This window comes from Amaranthus tricolor, chromosome 9 (assembly GCF_026212465.1).
Source record: "Amaranthus tricolor cultivar Red isolate AtriRed21 chromosome 9, ASM2621246v1, whole genome shotgun sequence".
Lineage (NCBI taxonomy): Eukaryota > Viridiplantae > Streptophyta > Magnoliopsida > Caryophyllales > Amaranthaceae > Amaranthus > Amaranthus tricolor.
In genome coordinates, this window is record NC_080055.1 from 22,447,851 (window position 1) to 22,468,185 (window position 20,335).

Consider the following 20,335-nt stretch of genomic DNA (forward strand, 5'->3'; position numbering starts at 1 on the left):
TTTGGTAGATTCGTTTTATGCAAATAATTTTAATATATAATTTTTACAATTATTTATTATGCGTACCTCGAGATATTGAGACTGAAAATTTGCGTTGAAAAAGTAAAGTGGACAAATCAAAAAAACGAAGGGAGTAAAAAAATGAAAAACAAGGATGTTTTCCCTCAATTGGAGCAAAATTATTTTTCACTCTCTCCTAGGGTAAATTTATACTCTAAAATGAAGAAACTAATTGTTATTTTATCTATTTTTCATCACTTTTTAATTGATTCTTCCACCTTTATAATAATTAAATTTTTTTAATCTCATATCTAAAACTTTGTTTTCCTAATTTAATTTTTATTTACCTTTTTAAATATTTACACTCAACTCAAACGAATCCTAAACACAAAATTAAAAGATCCAACTAGATAATTTTTATCGAGTGCCTGTATCAACTTAAATTTGGAAATTGCAACGTTTTATACTTTTGCTTTCAGGAACCTAAAAATATATTCTTTCACCAAAGATTTACTCCTTACCTTTTTTTTTGATCTTCCACATTACTATAACGTGTAGTTTTAAAAGTTCTTCCACTTTAGAATACTTTCTATTTTTAGAAAGTTTTTATCCCACTTTTACCCCTTAAAACCCCTATTTTCTTTTAATGTACTCCTTTTCTTTTATTTATAATTATTTTCTCTCTCATACTTTCAATACAATCATTACTTCACACTACCATTTAATTAAAATAATACCCACTACAACCTCATACTTCCAATACAATCATTACTTCACACTACTATTTAATTAAAATAATACCCACTACAATCCAAAAATTCTATCTTTTTTAATATGTGTGAAAAATTCAACGTGGAAGATAAAAAAGAACGGAGGGAGTATTGTTTTTAAATCAGGAATGTTAAACTACATAAATACATTGATGGAAATTTAAGTATTACTCTAAACTTTTATCTATTAAATAAAAAAAAGTCAAAATTAAGAAGAGAAAATCTTGTGCTTATGTTGATACATGTGCATTTACGATTTTATTAAATTTTCTGATATATTTGTAAAAATTAAGAAATTAAAATTAAAAAAATTTACATTATAGTTATATTTCATTTCACTTTGAACATTTGTATTTGTATACAATACGTATATTGTATTATATTTTACATTCTACGCGTATGTGATTGTGAAAATTTAGTTCATAACTAATAAATCACAACTAACAAAAAATTTAATTACATATTTAATATAATCATATTTACACTTCTATTTTTTACTTTGAAGAAAAGGGTAATTACTTCGTACCTAGAGTATACAATACAAAATCAAGAGCTTTTTTGATAAAAAATAACATACTAATTTTTGCTAACAACAATAAATATTACATTAATTTATATTAAGTATTATAGCTATTAATAACATACTTTAAAATCAAAAGTTTAAAATTATTTTATAAAAGTTTAAACAAAAAAGATAATTTTTTTCTCATAAAAAATATAAGCACAACCTAAATCATATTAGAATTATGCATCGCATTTAAGTAACCAATAGCATAAATAACAAAAACAAATTCTAAAAAATATATATTATGTTTTAATCATTTCAAAATATCCAATACATTAAATAATACTTATTTAATAAATAACAATGAAAAGATTTTATAAATATTAAAACTAATCGTTACACTAATGTGGAAAGTTCGATTAAATTATGACAATCTTTATGCATACGTATGCATACTAAAAAATTTTATTGAATTAAATCCACTAAAGTCTAAGAACAAAAATCCAATAACGAAAGTAATAAGGGGTCATAATGTCATTGTGTCATTTGTTAATCAAGTTAAAGAAGGATTATAAATAGGCAAATCACATTTTTGTGGCGAATTTTTGTGCAGTAATACTAATACTAATATTTTCTAAAGGATTAATTTTTTATAAAAAAAAAAAAAAAAAGCCCAAAATTGAGGGATAATGTAAGTCTACTACAAAATATGCAGTACTAATATTTTTTAAAGGATCAATTATTTATAAAAAAAAAAGCCCAAAATTTAAAAGAATAATGTAAATCACTACAAAATATGCAGTTGGAATCACATATTAAATTAAATATACCCTATAATAGTTAAAAAATGCAACATTTTTTTCTTAACCTTAATGAGGTTGTATATAAATTGGATACTGGCATATACTCGGAAAGATGATGATTAAATAATTGAATTGAGTGGGGATTGAAGGGGTGGTCTGGTAAGGGCAGCCGGAATGGTGGGCTGTACTTGCATCTGAGTGGGAGCACTTAAAATGAGTAAAATTTAGTGAAAAAAAAAGATTAAAAACAAAACATGGGACAAAAAAGCAAGTAGAGAATAAAAAATAAACATAAATTTTTGTCAGTGGGCATTAAGTATAATGTAAAGAAAGTTACCCGATGCGCATTGAAATTATTGTAAGTAGACATTTAAGATATTGTAAACACTGCACACTTACTCAGTGGGCATTAAGTATACCGTAAGTTGGCATTAAGAATGATGTAAGTTACTCGGTGGCCATTAAGAATATTGTAAGTACAACATACATATTCGATAAGCATTAAGTATATTGTAAATAGGCATTAAGTATACGGTAAGTTGGCATTAAGGATGATGTAAGTAAACATTAAGGATAATATTAGTAGGCATTAAGCTTTAATGAGTTGCACCTAAGAGACGTCTCTCAAAGAGACGAATGGTCTCTAAGGAGATCGGCTGAAAAATAAATGGTTAAGATGAAAAAAGATTATAAATTTGTGAATTAAATTAAGGTAGCATTTGGAAACACGAATTTCATTTGAATTTTTGTAATTCAATTCAAGAAATTGAAATTATGGATTTAAATTCCAATTCTAATTCCTCAATTTTGTTTGGAAATCAAAGAATTGAATTTCTATATTTCAAATCCACATAGTTGTTTGGAAAATATTGGAATTGAATTTCCAAATTTAAATTCTATAGCATTGTTTGGATAACCTTGTAATTACATTCAACCAAAAATATTAAATATTAGCAAATAAAATGTATTATGATATTACAATAATCCAAAGTTGTCACATTAAAAGTTATCTTAACATAGAATATCAAAAGAGTAACGTACAAACTACTCGTCAAGGCATAAGAGTATCCAGTCGAGTTTCTCATCCTCCGGTAGTTCTTTCAACATCAGAAACTCGTCGGGATTACCATTCATAAACATCTTTATTGTCCGCATAGTCTGAATCCTAGAAATGCCAAGCACTTGAGAAACAACAACGTGAATCTCTTGACAAGTGAGTTTCGGAGCGTCTTTAATCTTGCTTTGCACGTACTCTCTAAATGACTCGGCAAAAAATTTATCGCATTTTTCATTTTAACTTAAAAGCCAATTTTTTAGTTATTTATTAAATATTTTTTTTAATTTTTTAACCAATTAATAAAATTAAAGCTAAAACTCAAACAAAAAATCAACCTAAAAAACATTTATCCAACACATTTATTTGGAAGATGGTCAAATATAGAAGGCATTTTTTTTATTAATATGGAGTGTTATCCACATAACCTCCACTAAGCTCCATTTTTTTTATAATTATTTATTTTAAGCTTTTATAATTATTTATTTTAAGCTTTTATAATTATTTATTTTAAGCCTCTCAACTTTTACGTCTACGCATCAAATTTTTTTTTCCTTTTCTACAACATAATTGATTTCTACAAATGTGCCTATAGCCCACTAGTTATGGGCATTCTAAAATCATACGCAACATATATTTTTATGATTTATTTTACTATGACAAGAATTTTAAAGTGGAATTAAAATTTATAAAATTTTTATTTTCAAAAAAATAAATGAATTATGAATTATAGGATTGTCAATATCTGATATTCAAAAAAAATAATTTGGAAGCGTATTAAAAAAATATACTAATAATAATAAAAAAAAGGCATAAACAATAGAGTAAACTTATATATCTATCAGCTCTTAATAGCTAACATACTAATAATATAATTCAGTTGATCTTACTTCAAAGCAATTAGACCATGCATCTAATTAGATTGAACTGAACTTATTTTCACTAATATGACCTATATTTTGTCTACTTATTTTTATTGAATGTACGAAATTTATTTATACTAAAAATAATTTTATTTTTACTAATTATTATTAGTTATTAAAGTAATGTGATCAAATTATTTTAATCTAGAAAAATCTAGGACTTTAATAGAAATATCAGTTATTAATAAAGAATAAAAAAGATAAAACTAGCTAGGAATATTCGCGATCCGTATTCAATCCGAATACCCGGTTTTAAAATATTTGGGCTGAATAGGAATTAAAATTAAGGAAGGTATGTGTTGAAAATAAAAAGTTTGTTTTTTACTTGGATTGGAATTGTGTTGAAATTGAGCCAATTCCAATTTCAATTTTAGCCAAACAATGAAATTGGGCCAATTCCATCAATTCAAATGAAATGGCCCAATCCAAATATACTCTTAAATTAAAAGGAAAGTTAGACCATTACCAAAAAAAAGGAGACAAAATCAAAGGAAACAAATTAATGCAAAATAAGATAGATGGAAAAAGAAACTAATAACCACACAAAAGATCAAATTGCGAATGCACGGTATAAGATTGTAAAATGAATAAGTTGTCAGGTCAGGTCCCAATCCAAGACCAGTGTATCAGCAAACAATGATACAAAGATTTTCCAGACAAAAATAACAGACCAAATATCAAGATTTATTGGCCAACAAACTGAGGATAATAATTGAACATTTTAATGGAATTTTTTTAATAATCCATTTGGAATTTTGAGAAGAAACCAACTTATATTTGCTTCAGAAAGGAAAACTGAAAGCTTTGAAACTTCCATTTGCCAAAAGTTGACGATTACAGAGGTCCTGGAAAATTGCCATTCTCCCTCTGCTCATTCCATTTGTCGACCTGTCAAAAGTGCCAAAGAAAAAGGAAGAAATTATTATTTTTGGTGTGAGTAATCCACATTTGATATGTCTCCCAAGCCTCAAAAATGAATGAGAAGAGATCAACAAATTAACGTATAAGTGATCGAGCATCAACACAAGCCTCAAGAGCCTAGCAGCAGTGACACTGCAAGATACAATATCAAAATCTGTCATCATCTACCAAGCGAAAAACAATAGGAGTATGTGAGAAGTGAGTCATCTTGCTGTCATAGTGGAAACAGCAATGGACGTTGGTGAAGCAACTAGCTTGGCTCAAGATTTTTAAGAGCCAAGCACAACTAAGTTCGGCTAGAGATGCTCGTAAACATGGTCAAAATACTTTTATCTATATTATTTTCGGAATTTGAAAATCAAAATCTCATAAACGGTTAAAATTTGTACAATGCTATTAAATGGTTGAGGTTTTAGTTAGAAAATTGAGCTTGAGTAAGCTTGAGACTAACATCAATTAAATCTAGTAAAAATATTTTGTGAGCCAAGCTTCACACTGCTTGAGCTCAAGTCAACTCGTAAACACCTCTACTAGCAACAATGGAATCAGATAGTAAAATAGTTTTGACTAATAGAAGAGTGGAAAAAAGTCTACAAGAGATTTGGTCTTGTTCTTATAATATGGCAACTCTAGGTAGTGGGGAATACAAAAAAGTGGGGATCAGAGTTATTTGTCATTCTTTGTTTTAGGAAGTTTGAGTGATTTAACTCTACCTTTTACAGTTTAGAACAAATCCAAAAAAAGTTCCATATGAGGATAACACTAAATAAAAAACAAGCCTACCCAAAAATGCAGTAGCCGCCACCAACACCCCTGGGCCTCCATCATTTCCATTTCTAGCACAATCCATATGACTTTTCCAGTCATCTCTCCAATTCTCCACCACTGGCCTCCCCTCCCTTCTCTTGTTCCATTTCCCAATGAATACCTTGTCAGTCTGCACCATCTAAAAAATACACAGGATCTGCGAGAGAGATAATAAAAGACCCAAAAATCGAGCATCCACCAGGACCACCACGACCATATTCATCCCTCCATCCAGCATGACTTGCAAATGGTACTACTTAAAACCATAATTTATCATTTCTCAACTAGCAGCAACACCACAGATAGGACGTACCAACAACATCCAGATATATACCTATTTTATTCGTTTTCACCATCTAAAATCAATAGAATATAGACAACAATGTAAAGTCTAGAATAGATCCCAATAATATGGGCCGGCTAAATAAACTAAAACAAGTCGACGTAAGAACTTGTCCCGAACAAGAATTTTGATTTACTCGGCCCTATGTAATAGACAATAGTATCTACAACTTATCAAAATGAAAAAAAAAAAAGAAAATCAAATCCAAGAATCATCTACATTTATTGTCCTCTCCATTCATTCCTATCTATTATCATATACTCTTGTAAACTCCAAATCGTCATGTCACTCTTCAGTCATGTTATTCAAATTAATTTTCCACCAATCTCATCCTCTTTTTCAGCATATCAGAGTTAAATTTTAGTTCAAACCTTATACTTTTTTAACTGGTGCATTCTAACTTCTTTGTATATGACCAGACAAATGTCATTATTCAAGTGATGGAACTAAAAATCAACGAAACATTATAATTCAGCAATTCTTGCAATTCTTTGCATATTGCTTCAGGCTTCAGCTAAAATAGTTGAATTGGAAAACTGCAAGCGTCATAAAAGTTTAGGAAGAAAGGGCAACATATCTTCTAAGATTTGGGATGTAAAGGTGATAATGGGCAAAGCAGGGAAACAGAGGAATCAAAAGAATCTGAACGAGGTAAAATTGGACGTAGTGTTTTTTGGAGGTGGACGAAAAGGAAAATTGAGATTAGACAATCGGTTTTCTAATCACTAATACCTTTTCTTTTTCCATCCTTAAAGGGAGAACAAGAAAGGGTTTGGGCTTCATAACAATGGTGATTTTCTTAATGAGCTTAGAGGTCATTTGAGGATGGTCCACATATATTTTTATTGTTAATTACACATAGGTTAATGCTTTTAAATATTGCAAGCCAGGTATATTAGTACGCCTCAAAACAAGAAATAAAAACACAGGCTAAAACCAAACTAACCTAACCGCACCTAGGTTGCAACATTAGAATCAGTATATTAGAAGGACAAACAGGCAAGCTTTCAGTTTCTTTAGGAAAAGAATCTCAACTATAAAAGCATTATTGACAGAAGCGTGCTTAGAACCAAGAATAATTTAACGGAAGTCCGTTGCAAGGGAAGGGACTAATATATGATGGAAATGCATCAAATTCAGTGATCATGGAGGTAAAGCAATTACATAATGGATGGGAAAATAACCCTCTCCACCTTATAACAGAACAGACGTACTTTTGATTAGAGATGGGAAACTCATGATCAATTAGTGAGCAATCAGCCAAAATAAAAAAGACCTTCATGATAATTAATCGAAATTAAGAGTTTCAAAGGATATATTACAACAATAAGGGTACACACAATACAAGAGTTTATATTGAAAAAACTCCAGGATCCTGTTAAACTTGCACAAAACTGAAAATTCTTCCATACAAGGAGATAGAAGAAGTATCCAAGAGAAAATTAAGACGGACCACTTTAAATGCATAAGGTATAATGTGAAATAACGCAGTTCAAATACTTATCAACTGGCGCTCAGGTGCAAATATAAACAAGTTGAGACATAACAATGTAGTGCAGTAGACCAAAATGCAAATAAGCACATAACTATAGATGATTATAAGATTGTGAGTTTGTGACTAGAGTCTAGAATCCTCTCGGAACCAACATTAAAGACTGTAAAAAGCACAAATGCCCATGACACAATGGAAACAAAAAACCTTTTTACCAAGAGAACACTACTACATGCTATATAAAATTTACGTAGCTTAAGTAGCAAGTGAAATTAAAAACCAAGTTTAAAAATGCATACCCATTCACCAGGACAAAGGGCACGATAGTATTTCGCAAACTTTTCACATTCATTGGACTCTTCACCTTTTGCTGCTAAGCACCTGAAATTTAATTACCATTAACAATGTTAGGAGGAAATTCAGTCTTCACATCCTTATCTATGGTTTGCATAAACGATATATGCCTTCATACATCCACAAAGAAACACAGGAAATCATACTTGTGGAATTCAATATATCTGGTGAAACAATGTCTAGTTTGATTTGTTGTTGGGAACCGGAAATCAGCTGGAGCAGTCTTAAGTTCAATCTGAGAGCAAATAAATAAACACGATATCATGATAAGCTACATAAGAACATAAAAATCACATACATGAATCATGTGGTTAGAAGTATCAAATATTTATATGGTGTACAAATTGAATTATATATTAAATAACTAATAATAAGTTCTGTCACACAAGATGAGTTTGTTAAGAATAAAACGTTTCTAACATTTTTTTACAAAAATAGGCCTCTAATTAAGCTCGAAGCTTTTTTGTTAACATTATTCTCACCGATAGGTACTCTAAACAAAAATGGCTATCTTACATATGAAATACGCAAATTAGAGTTTCGGACTCTTAACCCTAGAAAACTTTGGAGTAACATGATATGTTTGCGCTTTAACATAATAATAACAGCAACAACCACAACAATAAATGTAAAGAAGGTTGTGGCCAAAGCCTTATAGGTTACAACCAGCAACGACACAAATTAGATCCAACAACAAATACTCAAGTCAAAGAATAGTCACTAAAAGCTGAGCCTAGCAACACAGGCCTAGGCCAACTACATCATATCCAGCCTATAAAGGGGACTTGACAACATCTTAGTTTTAAAAAGCATGAGGCGTACCGAGGCGCTAAAGGCCCTTAGAGCCTAGGCGCAAAGCGCAGGCGTAGGCGCGAGCTTTTCGTATGCGAGGTGCATTTTTTAGCTAAGCTTAAAAATCAATTTTAAAAAATAATAATACTTTCAAACAACATGATTTTCATATTTTAGTATCAACAAACTTGAAAACATTTATTATTCTTGCAGTAAACACCACTTTAGGACAAAACTATTACAATGAGAATACGAAAATTTCCTTTTTGTTTTTCTTAAAAAAACAACGGTTTTTCGAACTTCATATTCAAGTAAATTTGAGTTTCGAGTTTTATTTCTTTTCCGAACAAACAAGCATAAGTTAATCACCCTACCCAACAAAGAGGTGCACCGAGAGCACAAGGCATGGAGTACAAACTTTGTAAAAATTCCACCAAGATCAAAAAAGGCAACACAACAATGAATATTATTACAGCATATGGCACACGAAGGAGTTTTGAGGGAATGGAAAATTTGTGGCTAATTTGATAGTGTCGAAATATAATTTTATAATGTAAAAGTGATATGCATGAAATAATACAATGGTGTAAACAATTCAATGTTCATTTAGCTAAAGGATTCAGAACAACAAATACTCAATTCGCAAATTTTAGAGGAAAGTAAGAATTTAAGAGTATTCTTTTCTCCCCAAGTACTTTCCTTTCTAATCAAACCCATTCTTTCTACCATAGATCTTTCCTACCACTTCTCTTCCTTTCCATCCAATTTTGGTAGAAAAATTCAAAAACTTTTGACCTTGTTTTTGCCATTTTCTCCACTAACCTTTTGTTCAAGATGTGATTTGAGTCACCTATTTTGGCATGGTTAAAATAAGCCAAGTTTTGACTAATAGATTTTTATTCAATTTCTATAATATTTTACAATATCTATTTAGAGATGTTGATACTTAAAATTTGCTTTGAAATACATGAAGCAAAGTGGACAAATAAAAAATGAATTGAGGAAGTAATTTATGAGGATAAAGCCTCAGCAGGTTAAAGATCGTGAAGATCATCTTGGGCATAAGCAGAACGCAACCTTGCTTCTTCATGTCCCGCTCATATGTATTTTAGTCTTGTTTTAGTTTTCCTTTTTCTTTCTATCTTGCCATGTAAGCAAATTTGTTAGGTAGTTATAAGTTGTATAGGGTCAAGTTCCAATGAGAATCAAGCTTATATGAGAATTGTGAGAACCAATCTCTCCGATAGAAATGTGTTACTTTTTCACAAAAAGGTATTACTTTTAGACAAAAAAATGTTACTTTTGTTTTTAAAAAAATCTGGTCTTTTTTAGCAGAAAAGTATTACTTTCAGAAAAAAAATATAAATACAAAGTAACACGTTTTTTTTCGAAAAGTAACACCTTTTTATGTTAAAAGTAACACCTTATTATGAGTTATTCTTCAGAAACTTTTTCTTAAAATAACACTTTTTTTTGCTTATAAGTATCATCTTTTTTTCCAAAAAAAGTAACACTTTTTTGCTTAAAAGTAACACCTTTTTAGTAAAAAAGTAACACTTTTTTGGTAGACAGATTGGTTCTCGTATAAAGATGATTCTCACTTGAACTTCTTTATATATATATATATATATATATATATCTATACATATATATATCTATATATATATATATATATACATATATATATATATATATATATACACACACACACAAGAGCACTCAACAAGTAGCAAGACATATTTACAAAACCATTAAGAAATGAAATGTTTACAAAGTTACGAGATAGTCTAGGTCTTTGAACCTACAATAGTATGGTTTAAGGGGGTGTGTTAAAATTAGTAAACCATCAGCTCCACAAGTTATTATTAGATGTTCCAATTATGCAGCATTATCAATAAAAGAAGAGAGTTCATAGGATGATATAGTTTAATTTAGGATGCCTCACTCTATATATATATATATATATATATATATATATATATATATATATATATATATATATATATATATATATATATATATATATATATATATATATATATATAATATAATATATATATATATATATATATATATATATATATATATATATATATATATATATATATATATATATATATATATATATATGGTTTTCGTTGATTTATTTGGGTTTCATTTCACTCTGTTGATTTTAATGGGATTCATTTGGGTTTAATTTGGTTTTCATTTCACTCTGTTGGTTTTAATTTGGCAGTCATTTCCATTGTTGTGCGTATTTTATTCTTTCTTTTCATTGGGTGTGTTCATCTTTAAGAGGGATAATTGTTACAGATCATTATCTACCTTACATAAGAAATGTTTAGAATCAAGAAGAAATGCCAGATTTTGTCTTCATGGATTGGCAGGACTATTAGTGGTATCGGTCGGATTTTGTGGTTGTGTATTGGACCGAAAATGACAAAGGAAGAAGAAAGGGATAGTTTCAAGGCTTTAGAAGACCCGAGAGCATCGTTTCGCCTTCAAGAATCCGATTCATGAGGCAAACAGAGAGATGAGCCGCTATTGTTGTACTGCAAATCTTAGAGAAACAAGGAAAGGAAGGTTTGTACTGCAAATCACGTGACTGTCACGTGAGGGTCAACGGTTATACTTAACGGTCAAAGGCCAAAAACCGTTATAAGGTAGTGTTTTGCAAAGAATTGTATTATATAAGGTAGTTTTTTACAAAAAATTTTACATAAGGTAGTTTTTTACAAAATGGGGTATAAATTAGGTAGTTTTTTATAATTTACTCATATATATATATATATATATTTGCAATGAGGCATCCTAAATAAAACTACATCTTCCTATAAACTCTCTTCTTCTTTTAATAATGCTGCATAATAGGAACATCTAATAATAACTTGTGGAGCTGATGGTTTACTAATTTTAACACACCTCCTTAAACCATAGTATTGTAGGTGCAAAGACCTAGACTATCTTGTATCATTGTAAACATTTCATTTGTTAATGATTTTATAAATATGTCTACTACTTATTGAGAGCTCTTGCAGAATAAGGAAGCAACTTAGGACAATTAACTGGAAAAAGGCTATCAACAGAAACCTTGATGCTTTAGATAAGAATAACGCATGGGAGCATGTTATTTTACCAGCAGGAAAGAAACCTATTTGTTCAAGATGGATCTAAAAAATAAAACTAATTTGAAGGTAGCCTTGAAAGGTATAAAGCCCGATTAGTTGCCAAAGGGTATAGTCAGCAATACAGAGTTGATTAACAAAAGACTTTCTCCCCAGTTGTCAAAATAACAATTATTAGGGGTCTAAATGCTTTAGCTACTTGTAGAAATTAGCCTATATTCCAAATAGATGTCAACAATGTTTTCTTGCATGGAGAACTTCGTGAAGAGGCCTACATGAAAGTACCCAAAGGATTGAATCATTAAACACACTACCTAATGTCCTAATCTTGTTTGTAAATTGAAGAAATATTTATGCGGGCTAAAGCAAGTATCTAGACAATGGTTTGCTAAACTTACCATTGAATTACTTCATTAAGGTTTTATCCAATTTAAAAATCACTACTTCTTATTCATCAAGAAAGATTAAGAAAGATTCAAAGATATTTACTATAGCACTATAATAATTACAGGAGACAATATAACAGTTATGCACTCCCTTAAAGCTCATCTACACAACATTTTCAGCATAAAGGACTTAGAAAGATTGAACTATATTTTGGGTTTTGAAGTACCTTACCTTGATGAAGGAATTGTTCTTAGCCAAATAAAATTTACCATTGATCTTCTTCATACTTCTAACATCAAAACCTTTAAAAAGGTATCCACTCCACTTCCTCTAAACCTCAAACTCTACTCTAACAATTCACCTCTATTCCATGATCCCACTCACTATAAAAGCCTTATTGGTAAACTAAATTTTTAAACCCATACCTGGCCATACCTCACTTTCACAGTCCAAACCCTTAGCCAATATATGCAAAATCCAATTATTCTACACTACAAGGCTTTAGAACATACCCTTAATTACGTAGGAACAACTTGTGGGCATGGTATTCTTCTAAAGGGTAGTGACAACTTACAGTTAAAGGCCTATTCTGATTCTAATTGGGGTGTTTGTTTAGATATAAGACATTATCTAAGAAACAAAGTAAAGTCTCTAAGTCTTCTTTAGATGCGGAATATTGGGCAAAGGCTGCAATTGCTTTTGAAATCACATGGTTTGGTTCGCTTACTTGAAGAATTTGGTGTTGCAAACCTTAAGCAGTCCAGTGTTTCACTATAGCACCAAAGACATTGACATAGGTTGTCACTTCACCAGAAAAAAAGTGATGCCTTATTGAACTCATGTTTCTGCCTACATCACAACAACTAGCAACATTCTAACAAAAATTATACCAACCACCAAACTACAACCCATTCTTTCCAAACTTGGCATGATTAACACCAACCCAAGTTTGAGGGAGGATGATGAGGATATAGCTTTAGAAGGTTAAAGATCACAAAAATCATTTCGTGCATCAGCAGAATGCAAGCCTTGCTTCTTCATGTCCAGCTCATATTTATTTAGTCTTATTTTAGTTTTCCTTCTTTTTCTATCTTGCTATGTAAGCAAGTTTGTTTGGTAGTTATAAGTTGCTTTAGTCTTTTAAAGGATCTAGTTATTTTCTTATCTCCTTTTGTATATTGTATGTTCTTGTTCCTGTTTAATCAATAAGGTCAGTATTATTTTGTTCTCTTCCATCTTTTGGCTCCTCCTTGTTCCTCCCCAATGATTCACAAACCTTAAAATCTAACGGTAATGAATATAAAATTTAAATGATACAAATATGTCATTTAAATAGGCTCTAATCTTGTTGCTGGGTAAAATGCAGAACACTCAAACAGTGCCAATATTTTCCCTATTCTCAAATATCACAAAAATCTAAAATTCATCCACGAATATACCAGCCAAAAAAGCAAGAAAAATGCAGCATAATAAGCGAAATAAACAAGATCATTACAATATTTACAGCAATTCCATATCCATAAATGCGAAATCGTTACTTTAGGGCAATTCCGAAAGAGAAAATAGTAATTGAAATTTCATACAAAACAAAGGTTTCTTCACCCTAAACGAGAAAATAATGATTAAAAGTGCGATTCAATTGTGAGAAAAGAGAAAAAGATAGTGATGGAGGAAAGAGAATGAATTACCTCTGCCATTTTCGATCAGATCAAACTATAACGCAGAAGCTATGAAATGGGGAAGAGAGAAACTGCAGATTATAATGAAGAAATATGTATTTTGAATCGATTTATATGCCTGGTTGACTTGGTCGCGACTCGCGACTCAGTAGCAATGGGCTCAGGCGACTTTGAGGCCCTGTTTGCTTCTTAGGTTGGTTTAAAGAATTTGTAAAAAAAAAAATAATAATAAAAAAATAAAATATAAAAAAAAATCATCAATGTACCCGTAAGTTTTTGCATTTTATTAATGGTATTTCTAAGTTTTTTCGATTATCAATGGTACACTTGTGTTATTGAGCGTCTTACAATTGTAATATAATCTAATTTTTTTCGTCCAAAATTGTCAAAAACCGTAACCTTTTTTATTTGTTAAATGTTTTAAATTGAAAAATAAAAGAAAAAGAAAAAAGTTAACCGTTTTGGACAATTTTGGATAGAAAAAATTAGAAAATGTTACGGTTGTAAAACACTAAATAACACGAGGGTATTATTAATAATAAAAAAACTTAGAAGTACCACTGATAAAGTGTAAAAATTTAGGGGTACCATTGATAATTTTAGAAAAAAAAAATCAAACTTGGCAATTATAATCAAATTTATAATTGTTGGTGGTTTTTATAAATGACTTTTATTCTTGCATTTTGACTTTTAGTTTTTTAGTTTTTAAATAGTTAAAAAAAAATATGATTATTAGTTTTTGATCTAGTCGAAATTTAACTTTTAGAGTTTTTTTAGTAACATTTGCATGATTTTTTTTTTGTGAATTTTCACTAATGGAGTAAAAATCTCACAAAAAAATTCTCATTCAAAGAAAATTGTGACACCAATAAAAGTGGTCTAAGTCAAAATTATATATTCATAACAAGTTTTTTTTCAATTGACTATGGAGTATAGACTTATCTAATTTTTTTAATAGATAGCGATCAATAAAAAAATATTTTTATATCAAACATTTTTATAATAACTGAATAAAACTTTTGGCTCAAGTGATTGCTTAGCCTCAAATCTTCAGCACCTATAAGCAATTTTAAACTCCACTACCATCTAAAACACCTTATATATCAGTTTTGTATAAAAATCATTTTCTTCAAATATATTCTTATATTGTAATAATAATAATAATAATAATAATAATAATAATAATAATAATAATTATTATTATTATTATTATTATTATTATTATTATTATATTATTATTATTATTATTATTATTATTATTATAAAAATGATATATACAACCCTAAGGGTTGTATGTAAGATAGAAGCTTGTATTTTATTTATATAATTTAATATAATTTTTGCTTTGGCAACATAAAAAATTAGTTGTACTTTATTACTTAAGCATTTACTCTTTCTTGAGAAGTAACAATAATTTAATATTTTCTAATTTCTAGATTAGATTCTTTTAAAAAGTTAAAATCATTAATTATAGATAAAATTTATTAATTTTTATGTACAACTTTAAAAGCTGTATATTATTATTATTATTATGAAATTATCATCAACATCATAAACTTATCATCAACATCACAATTGTTAAGTTACTTTAACAGTTATCGATATTTTGAATTACTTTTAGATTCTTTCTATTATCATACATTATTATATTTTAAAAATTTTATTTGTTGGGCCTATTTAGTAAATGATCGTTAGGTAGAGCTTTTCATTAGTTTGACCAAATAGAAATTTTAGCTGATAAGAGAATTATTTAAATTAATTGTTACGAAAATGTTTAGTAAAAATTACTCTTATTTGTTAGTTATTGGTTGTTTAATAAAAATAAATAAGAAAGCTAATCACCAAACACTCCTTTGTAACCGAGTTGAATTAAAACTATTACTAATGAATTGATATAATAGTATTAATTACATTAAATGAACTTAATAAATATTAAATAATGACAATTTTAAAATTTAAAGCATCAAAATTAAGTAATAATGTATTTAACCCTAGATGTGTCAATGAAGAGATGATTAGGGCACTTACTTGAATTAGGGAAAAAAAATGGACACTAACCCTAATTCTTGAATCAAATAATAAATGCACAATTAACAAACACAATAACAGCACAAAGCAATTGAAAGTAGTTCACCCAATGTGTACTACATTCACTATCTAACTAGGCTAGATGTTTAATTGATATGAAACAAGAGCTTCACGAAGCTTCAACGACTTTATCTTGTTTTTTTTAGGTAATTAGAATAAGAAAGATTATAGAGAGATTAGGGTATGATTAAAGCTAGAGAGAGAAAGATTAGGAAATTGTTAACACATCTAACTAATAAATTTTGTGTTTATTTATAGTACATAATCACAATTACATACATAGAAAACCTAAGTCACAAAAAAAAAAAAAAGAAAGAGAAATTGCAGTAGCTAAAGTTGAATCAACTCCAAGTCAATCTTCAAACTTCCCGTAACAGACTCGAAATTCTCCTTTAATTATTCGATTAATTTTTTTTTTCGATAAATTCTTAATTCATAATCCCTAAACTTTAATTTAATTTAGTCATCATATTTAATTTTATTCCTCAAGATGTAATTCTTATATCCAATTTTATATTCCCGTAAAATTTCAATACGTGTCCGAGTTCTTTAAATTATCTCCAACTCAAAATTTTATATTTCTAAAATATTTTTTTTGAGCCCAAAAGTTTTAATTACTAATTTATATATACTTCGAAAATTTCAAAATTATTTAATTAACTTACGGTTTAATGAAGTTTTACGTTTTAGATGCTTAATTCCTAATTAATTCCGTTAACAATTATTTTAACGACTTTAAAACTTTCACTTAAACTATTTTAAAACTAGTATAATTATAATACTAAATTTAATTACACTTTTAAGCTTATTTTTACACCTAAACCAATCCTAACTACCTAAAACTAAGTAGTCAAAACCTACCAATATTTTTTTTATTACTTATTTACTTACATAAGTAAAGTAAGTTTGAAAAGAAATCAAACTTCATCCTTACCATCATGTTGGATGGTTATGGGGTAAGATATGGAGTCATGATTTTTTTTAATTTTTTATCCAAATATTATAAGATCTTGTCCCATAAATATCTTCTTTATATACTAGCTATTTTCCTAACATTCAACCTTGCAAACTTAAAACAAACTCACCTAAAATATATCATTCTGGTTATGTAATATTAAGGAATTAAGTCATCTACTTTTCTTCCATTTGCTCCTAATTTCACTTCATTATATCATATACTAATTTCCTAAAATTAATAAGTTGAAGAAAATCAAGAAGAAGAAGTATAGTTGGGTATAATTTTGGATACTTAAAGATCATTATTTTGGGGTTTTGGGCTTAGAGCATTGGAGCTTGGAGGATCACACTATCCATTTTCCTAATTAGTACGTAATATTAATCCTTGGTGGTAGTATGGTATAATTTCTTACCCTACTTTTTATGTGGAAATTTTACATTATACTTACTTTATAATTAAAGTATGAAATATATGGGGCATGATTACTTAGGGAAATTGGTTGATGAATTTATGATTATGTTTATACTAAGTATGTTATGCTAAAAGTATTGTTAGTCTGTTGTTTAATAAATTTTGAACATGTTAGAAAGTTGGGTGGATTATTATGCTCTAACTCAAATTAAGTTTTACTTATGTATAAATTTGTGTTAGTATGTTTATGGGTTATGTGTTATATTTGGAATGTTATTATAATTAAGTATGTTTATGCTAGAATTTACTTTTAATATGTTTATGTTAGTTTTAAATAATTTTAATAAGTTGTGAGTAGTTTTTATGAACATGCTATATTAACCAGGATTATATTTAAAAGGTTGTTATTAGAATTTATTTGATATTTATGTTATGGAATTTTCAAGTTATTGTGTTGAACTTTTAACTTTTTTTAGTGATTATGTTAATTATTTAAACTTAGGATATACTACAATAAAATAAATTAAGTTGTTTATAAGTGGAAAATGCTTCAAAAGTAACCTAGGCCATTTGACCATATTAGTTTATATAATAAAAAAATAATTAAATAATATAAGTTACTAAGTATCCATAATAAGATTAAAATATATTTGTGAATAAATTTTTATAAGCAATTAAAGTATTTCCTTGAATATATGAGAAATTATAATAAAGATAACTTTATGATATTAAATAAACTAATCGTACAAGATAATTTTTTAGTTTACTATTTGAGCAAAAATTTATGTTCAAAGATGTAAAAGTATTTTTAGAAATTTGTCTCTAATTTATGAGTGAAATACTGATTTTTATGAAAATGTAAAATAAAATAAAGTTTTACCTGTTTTATATCTAAAACATTGATTTTCGTGAAAATTATAAAGTTTACTTAAAATAATGATTTTTGTGAAGTTTTAAAGTTTTACTTGCTTTACAACTAAAAATATTGAATTTTCGTAAAATTACAAAGTTTACTTGAAATATTGATTTTTGTGAAAAATTTGTAATTGTCACTCTGTTTTTATAACTAGAGATATTAATTATTGAGAAGTTCCAAATTTTATGATTATTTGCTAAAATATTTATCTTTTTGTAAACTTAATAAAGTTACTTGTTTCCCTAAAACTTGAAACGTTGACTTTTGTGAAATTGTTGGATTTGAAAAACTTATCCCGAGATTACAATTTAACTTGGAGCTATAAATAAAAAAATTTAATTAGCTACTAGTAGAAAATATCGATTTTGATTCTAAGTTAAGTAATATCGATTTTAGGAGTTTATTTCAAGAAAAATAAAATTTATTAGCTACTAGTAAAAAATATTAAAGTGGAGACTATTAATAAAATAAGTAAAACTTTTGGTGATAAATGAGGAAACTATTATATATAGAGTGATAATAAAATATAATGAGTAAAGATTAATTTATGAACTACAAGGGCCTAAAGATAAAATTTAAGCCTATAGTAGTAGCTATATTAAATAAAAGAAGTTATCACCTCAGTTGAATAAAGTCAAAATTAGCATGTAATAATGAAAATGTGATGAACTTATGTGAAATTATCTGATTATTGGTTTAATGACCATGATAGTAAGGTAATGTCAAACCATGAACCGGCATGTAAAATCCTGGCGCCCGTGTTAGCCGGCACGTATAAATGCGGTGTTAGACAGGGGTTTAGCTACCTATCTTGTAGAAGCTCGAGCATAAACATTGGCGGGTGACGACCCCCACCACAGTTAGATATAGGGCTTTGGCCTTAATCTTGCCAGACCCTTACATATATCAGGTGTCATATTGTTGGGCTTGCTTGTTGATCAGCGATAAACTTGATTAGTGTTGATGCAATGATGCATGGTACGGTTATGAGTATTAATCAAATGAACTTACTTAAGTATTAAGATTACCGATAATATAAGTGGCAGTAACGTACTTCTGTCAGGACGAGAATGGTATCTTAATGACATAAAAGTATGGAACAGAAAAAGAATATGGTAAAAGTATACGTAGCGTATACTTTTCGTATTTTGAGCTGGATAGGAAGTTATGCTCGACGTTAAGCGCTGACCGATTCAATCGGCTGTCATCCATATCATGGATGGTAGCATTTTGCAGGATTTAGTTCAGGTTTCGATCCAGGCCATAGCAATTACTATTTATCGAGAACTTAGCTGCTTTTTGTATCTTTATTGACGACTTGATGATGATGTATTTTTTTTTCATTTTGAGAAAATAATATTTCTTATCAGATGTAATATTTTACTTTTGTATTAAACATTTTCAGTTTTTATGATTTAAAGTTTTTTTATAGTTCGACATTTTGAGACTTCTGCAATATTTTTTGTATTAAACATTATTATTATATGTTAATTATGTATCGAGATTTGCCGCTCCTGTTACACTTCCTCCTAACCACACTATTAATTCGAACCCAGAACTATATTTACCATACCATTTGTTTCTAGCGGTGTTCTTGGCCGGCCAAATAAGAGAACAAGAGGACTTTGGTATTTAGGCTGGGCAAGTATTGCACAGAACTTTAGTTTAGGAAAGAAGTGAAAGAGTAGTATTATTACTAAATGAATGCAGATTATTATACAAAGGCAAAGGATAAGGCCCTTAGGGAGCCTATATCCAAGAATCAAGAAAACAAGAAGAGACTTAACTTACTAACTAACTGAATGATGCAACAAACTAAAACAATATATATACAAAAGTAAGCTAATAAAGAGCTAAGTAATATCAGGATGTGTATCTTCATCATCCCCCCTCAAGCTTGGGGTGGCAGCTGTCATGCCAAGCTTGGACAATAGGTATTGAAGATGATGTGAAGGGAGAGTTTTTTTCAAGGCATCAGCAAGTTGTTCATCTGTAGGAATGTATTGG

The 20,335-nt window shown here is 28.8% G+C and overlaps 1 protein-coding gene across 1 annotated transcript; it reads right to left on the minus strand.

Moving 5' to 3' along the window:
• Positions 1 to 4,600: 4,600 nt before the first annotated feature.
• LOC130823979 (cytochrome c oxidase subunit 6b-2) lies at positions 4,601 to 14,122 on the minus strand. Its single transcript, XM_057688833.1, has 4 exons — positions 13,965 to 14,122; positions 8,119 to 8,207; positions 7,918 to 7,999; positions 4,601 to 4,943 (listed from the first exon to the last, which is right to left on the minus strand). Exons 1-4 carry the CDS (start codon positions 13,971 to 13,973, stop codon positions 4,890 to 4,892), a joined length of 234 nt encoding a protein of 77 aa, XP_057544816.1. The 5' UTR covers positions 13,974 to 14,122; the 3' UTR covers positions 4,601 to 4,889.
• Positions 14,123 to 20,335: the final 6,213 nt, after the last annotated feature.

Excerpts from the sequence above, each read along its gene's own strand:
- LOC130823979 (XM_057688833.1), bottom strand. Across the intron at positions 8,000-8,118 it reads AGATATATTGAATTCCACAA|GTGCTTAGCAGCAAAAGGTG; the intron begins GTATGATTTCCT and ends ATTAAATTTCAG. Across the intron at positions 4,944-7,917 it reads CCCTTTGTCCTGGTGAATGG|GTCGACAAATGGAATGAGCA; the intron begins GTATGCATTTTT and ends CACTTTTGACAG.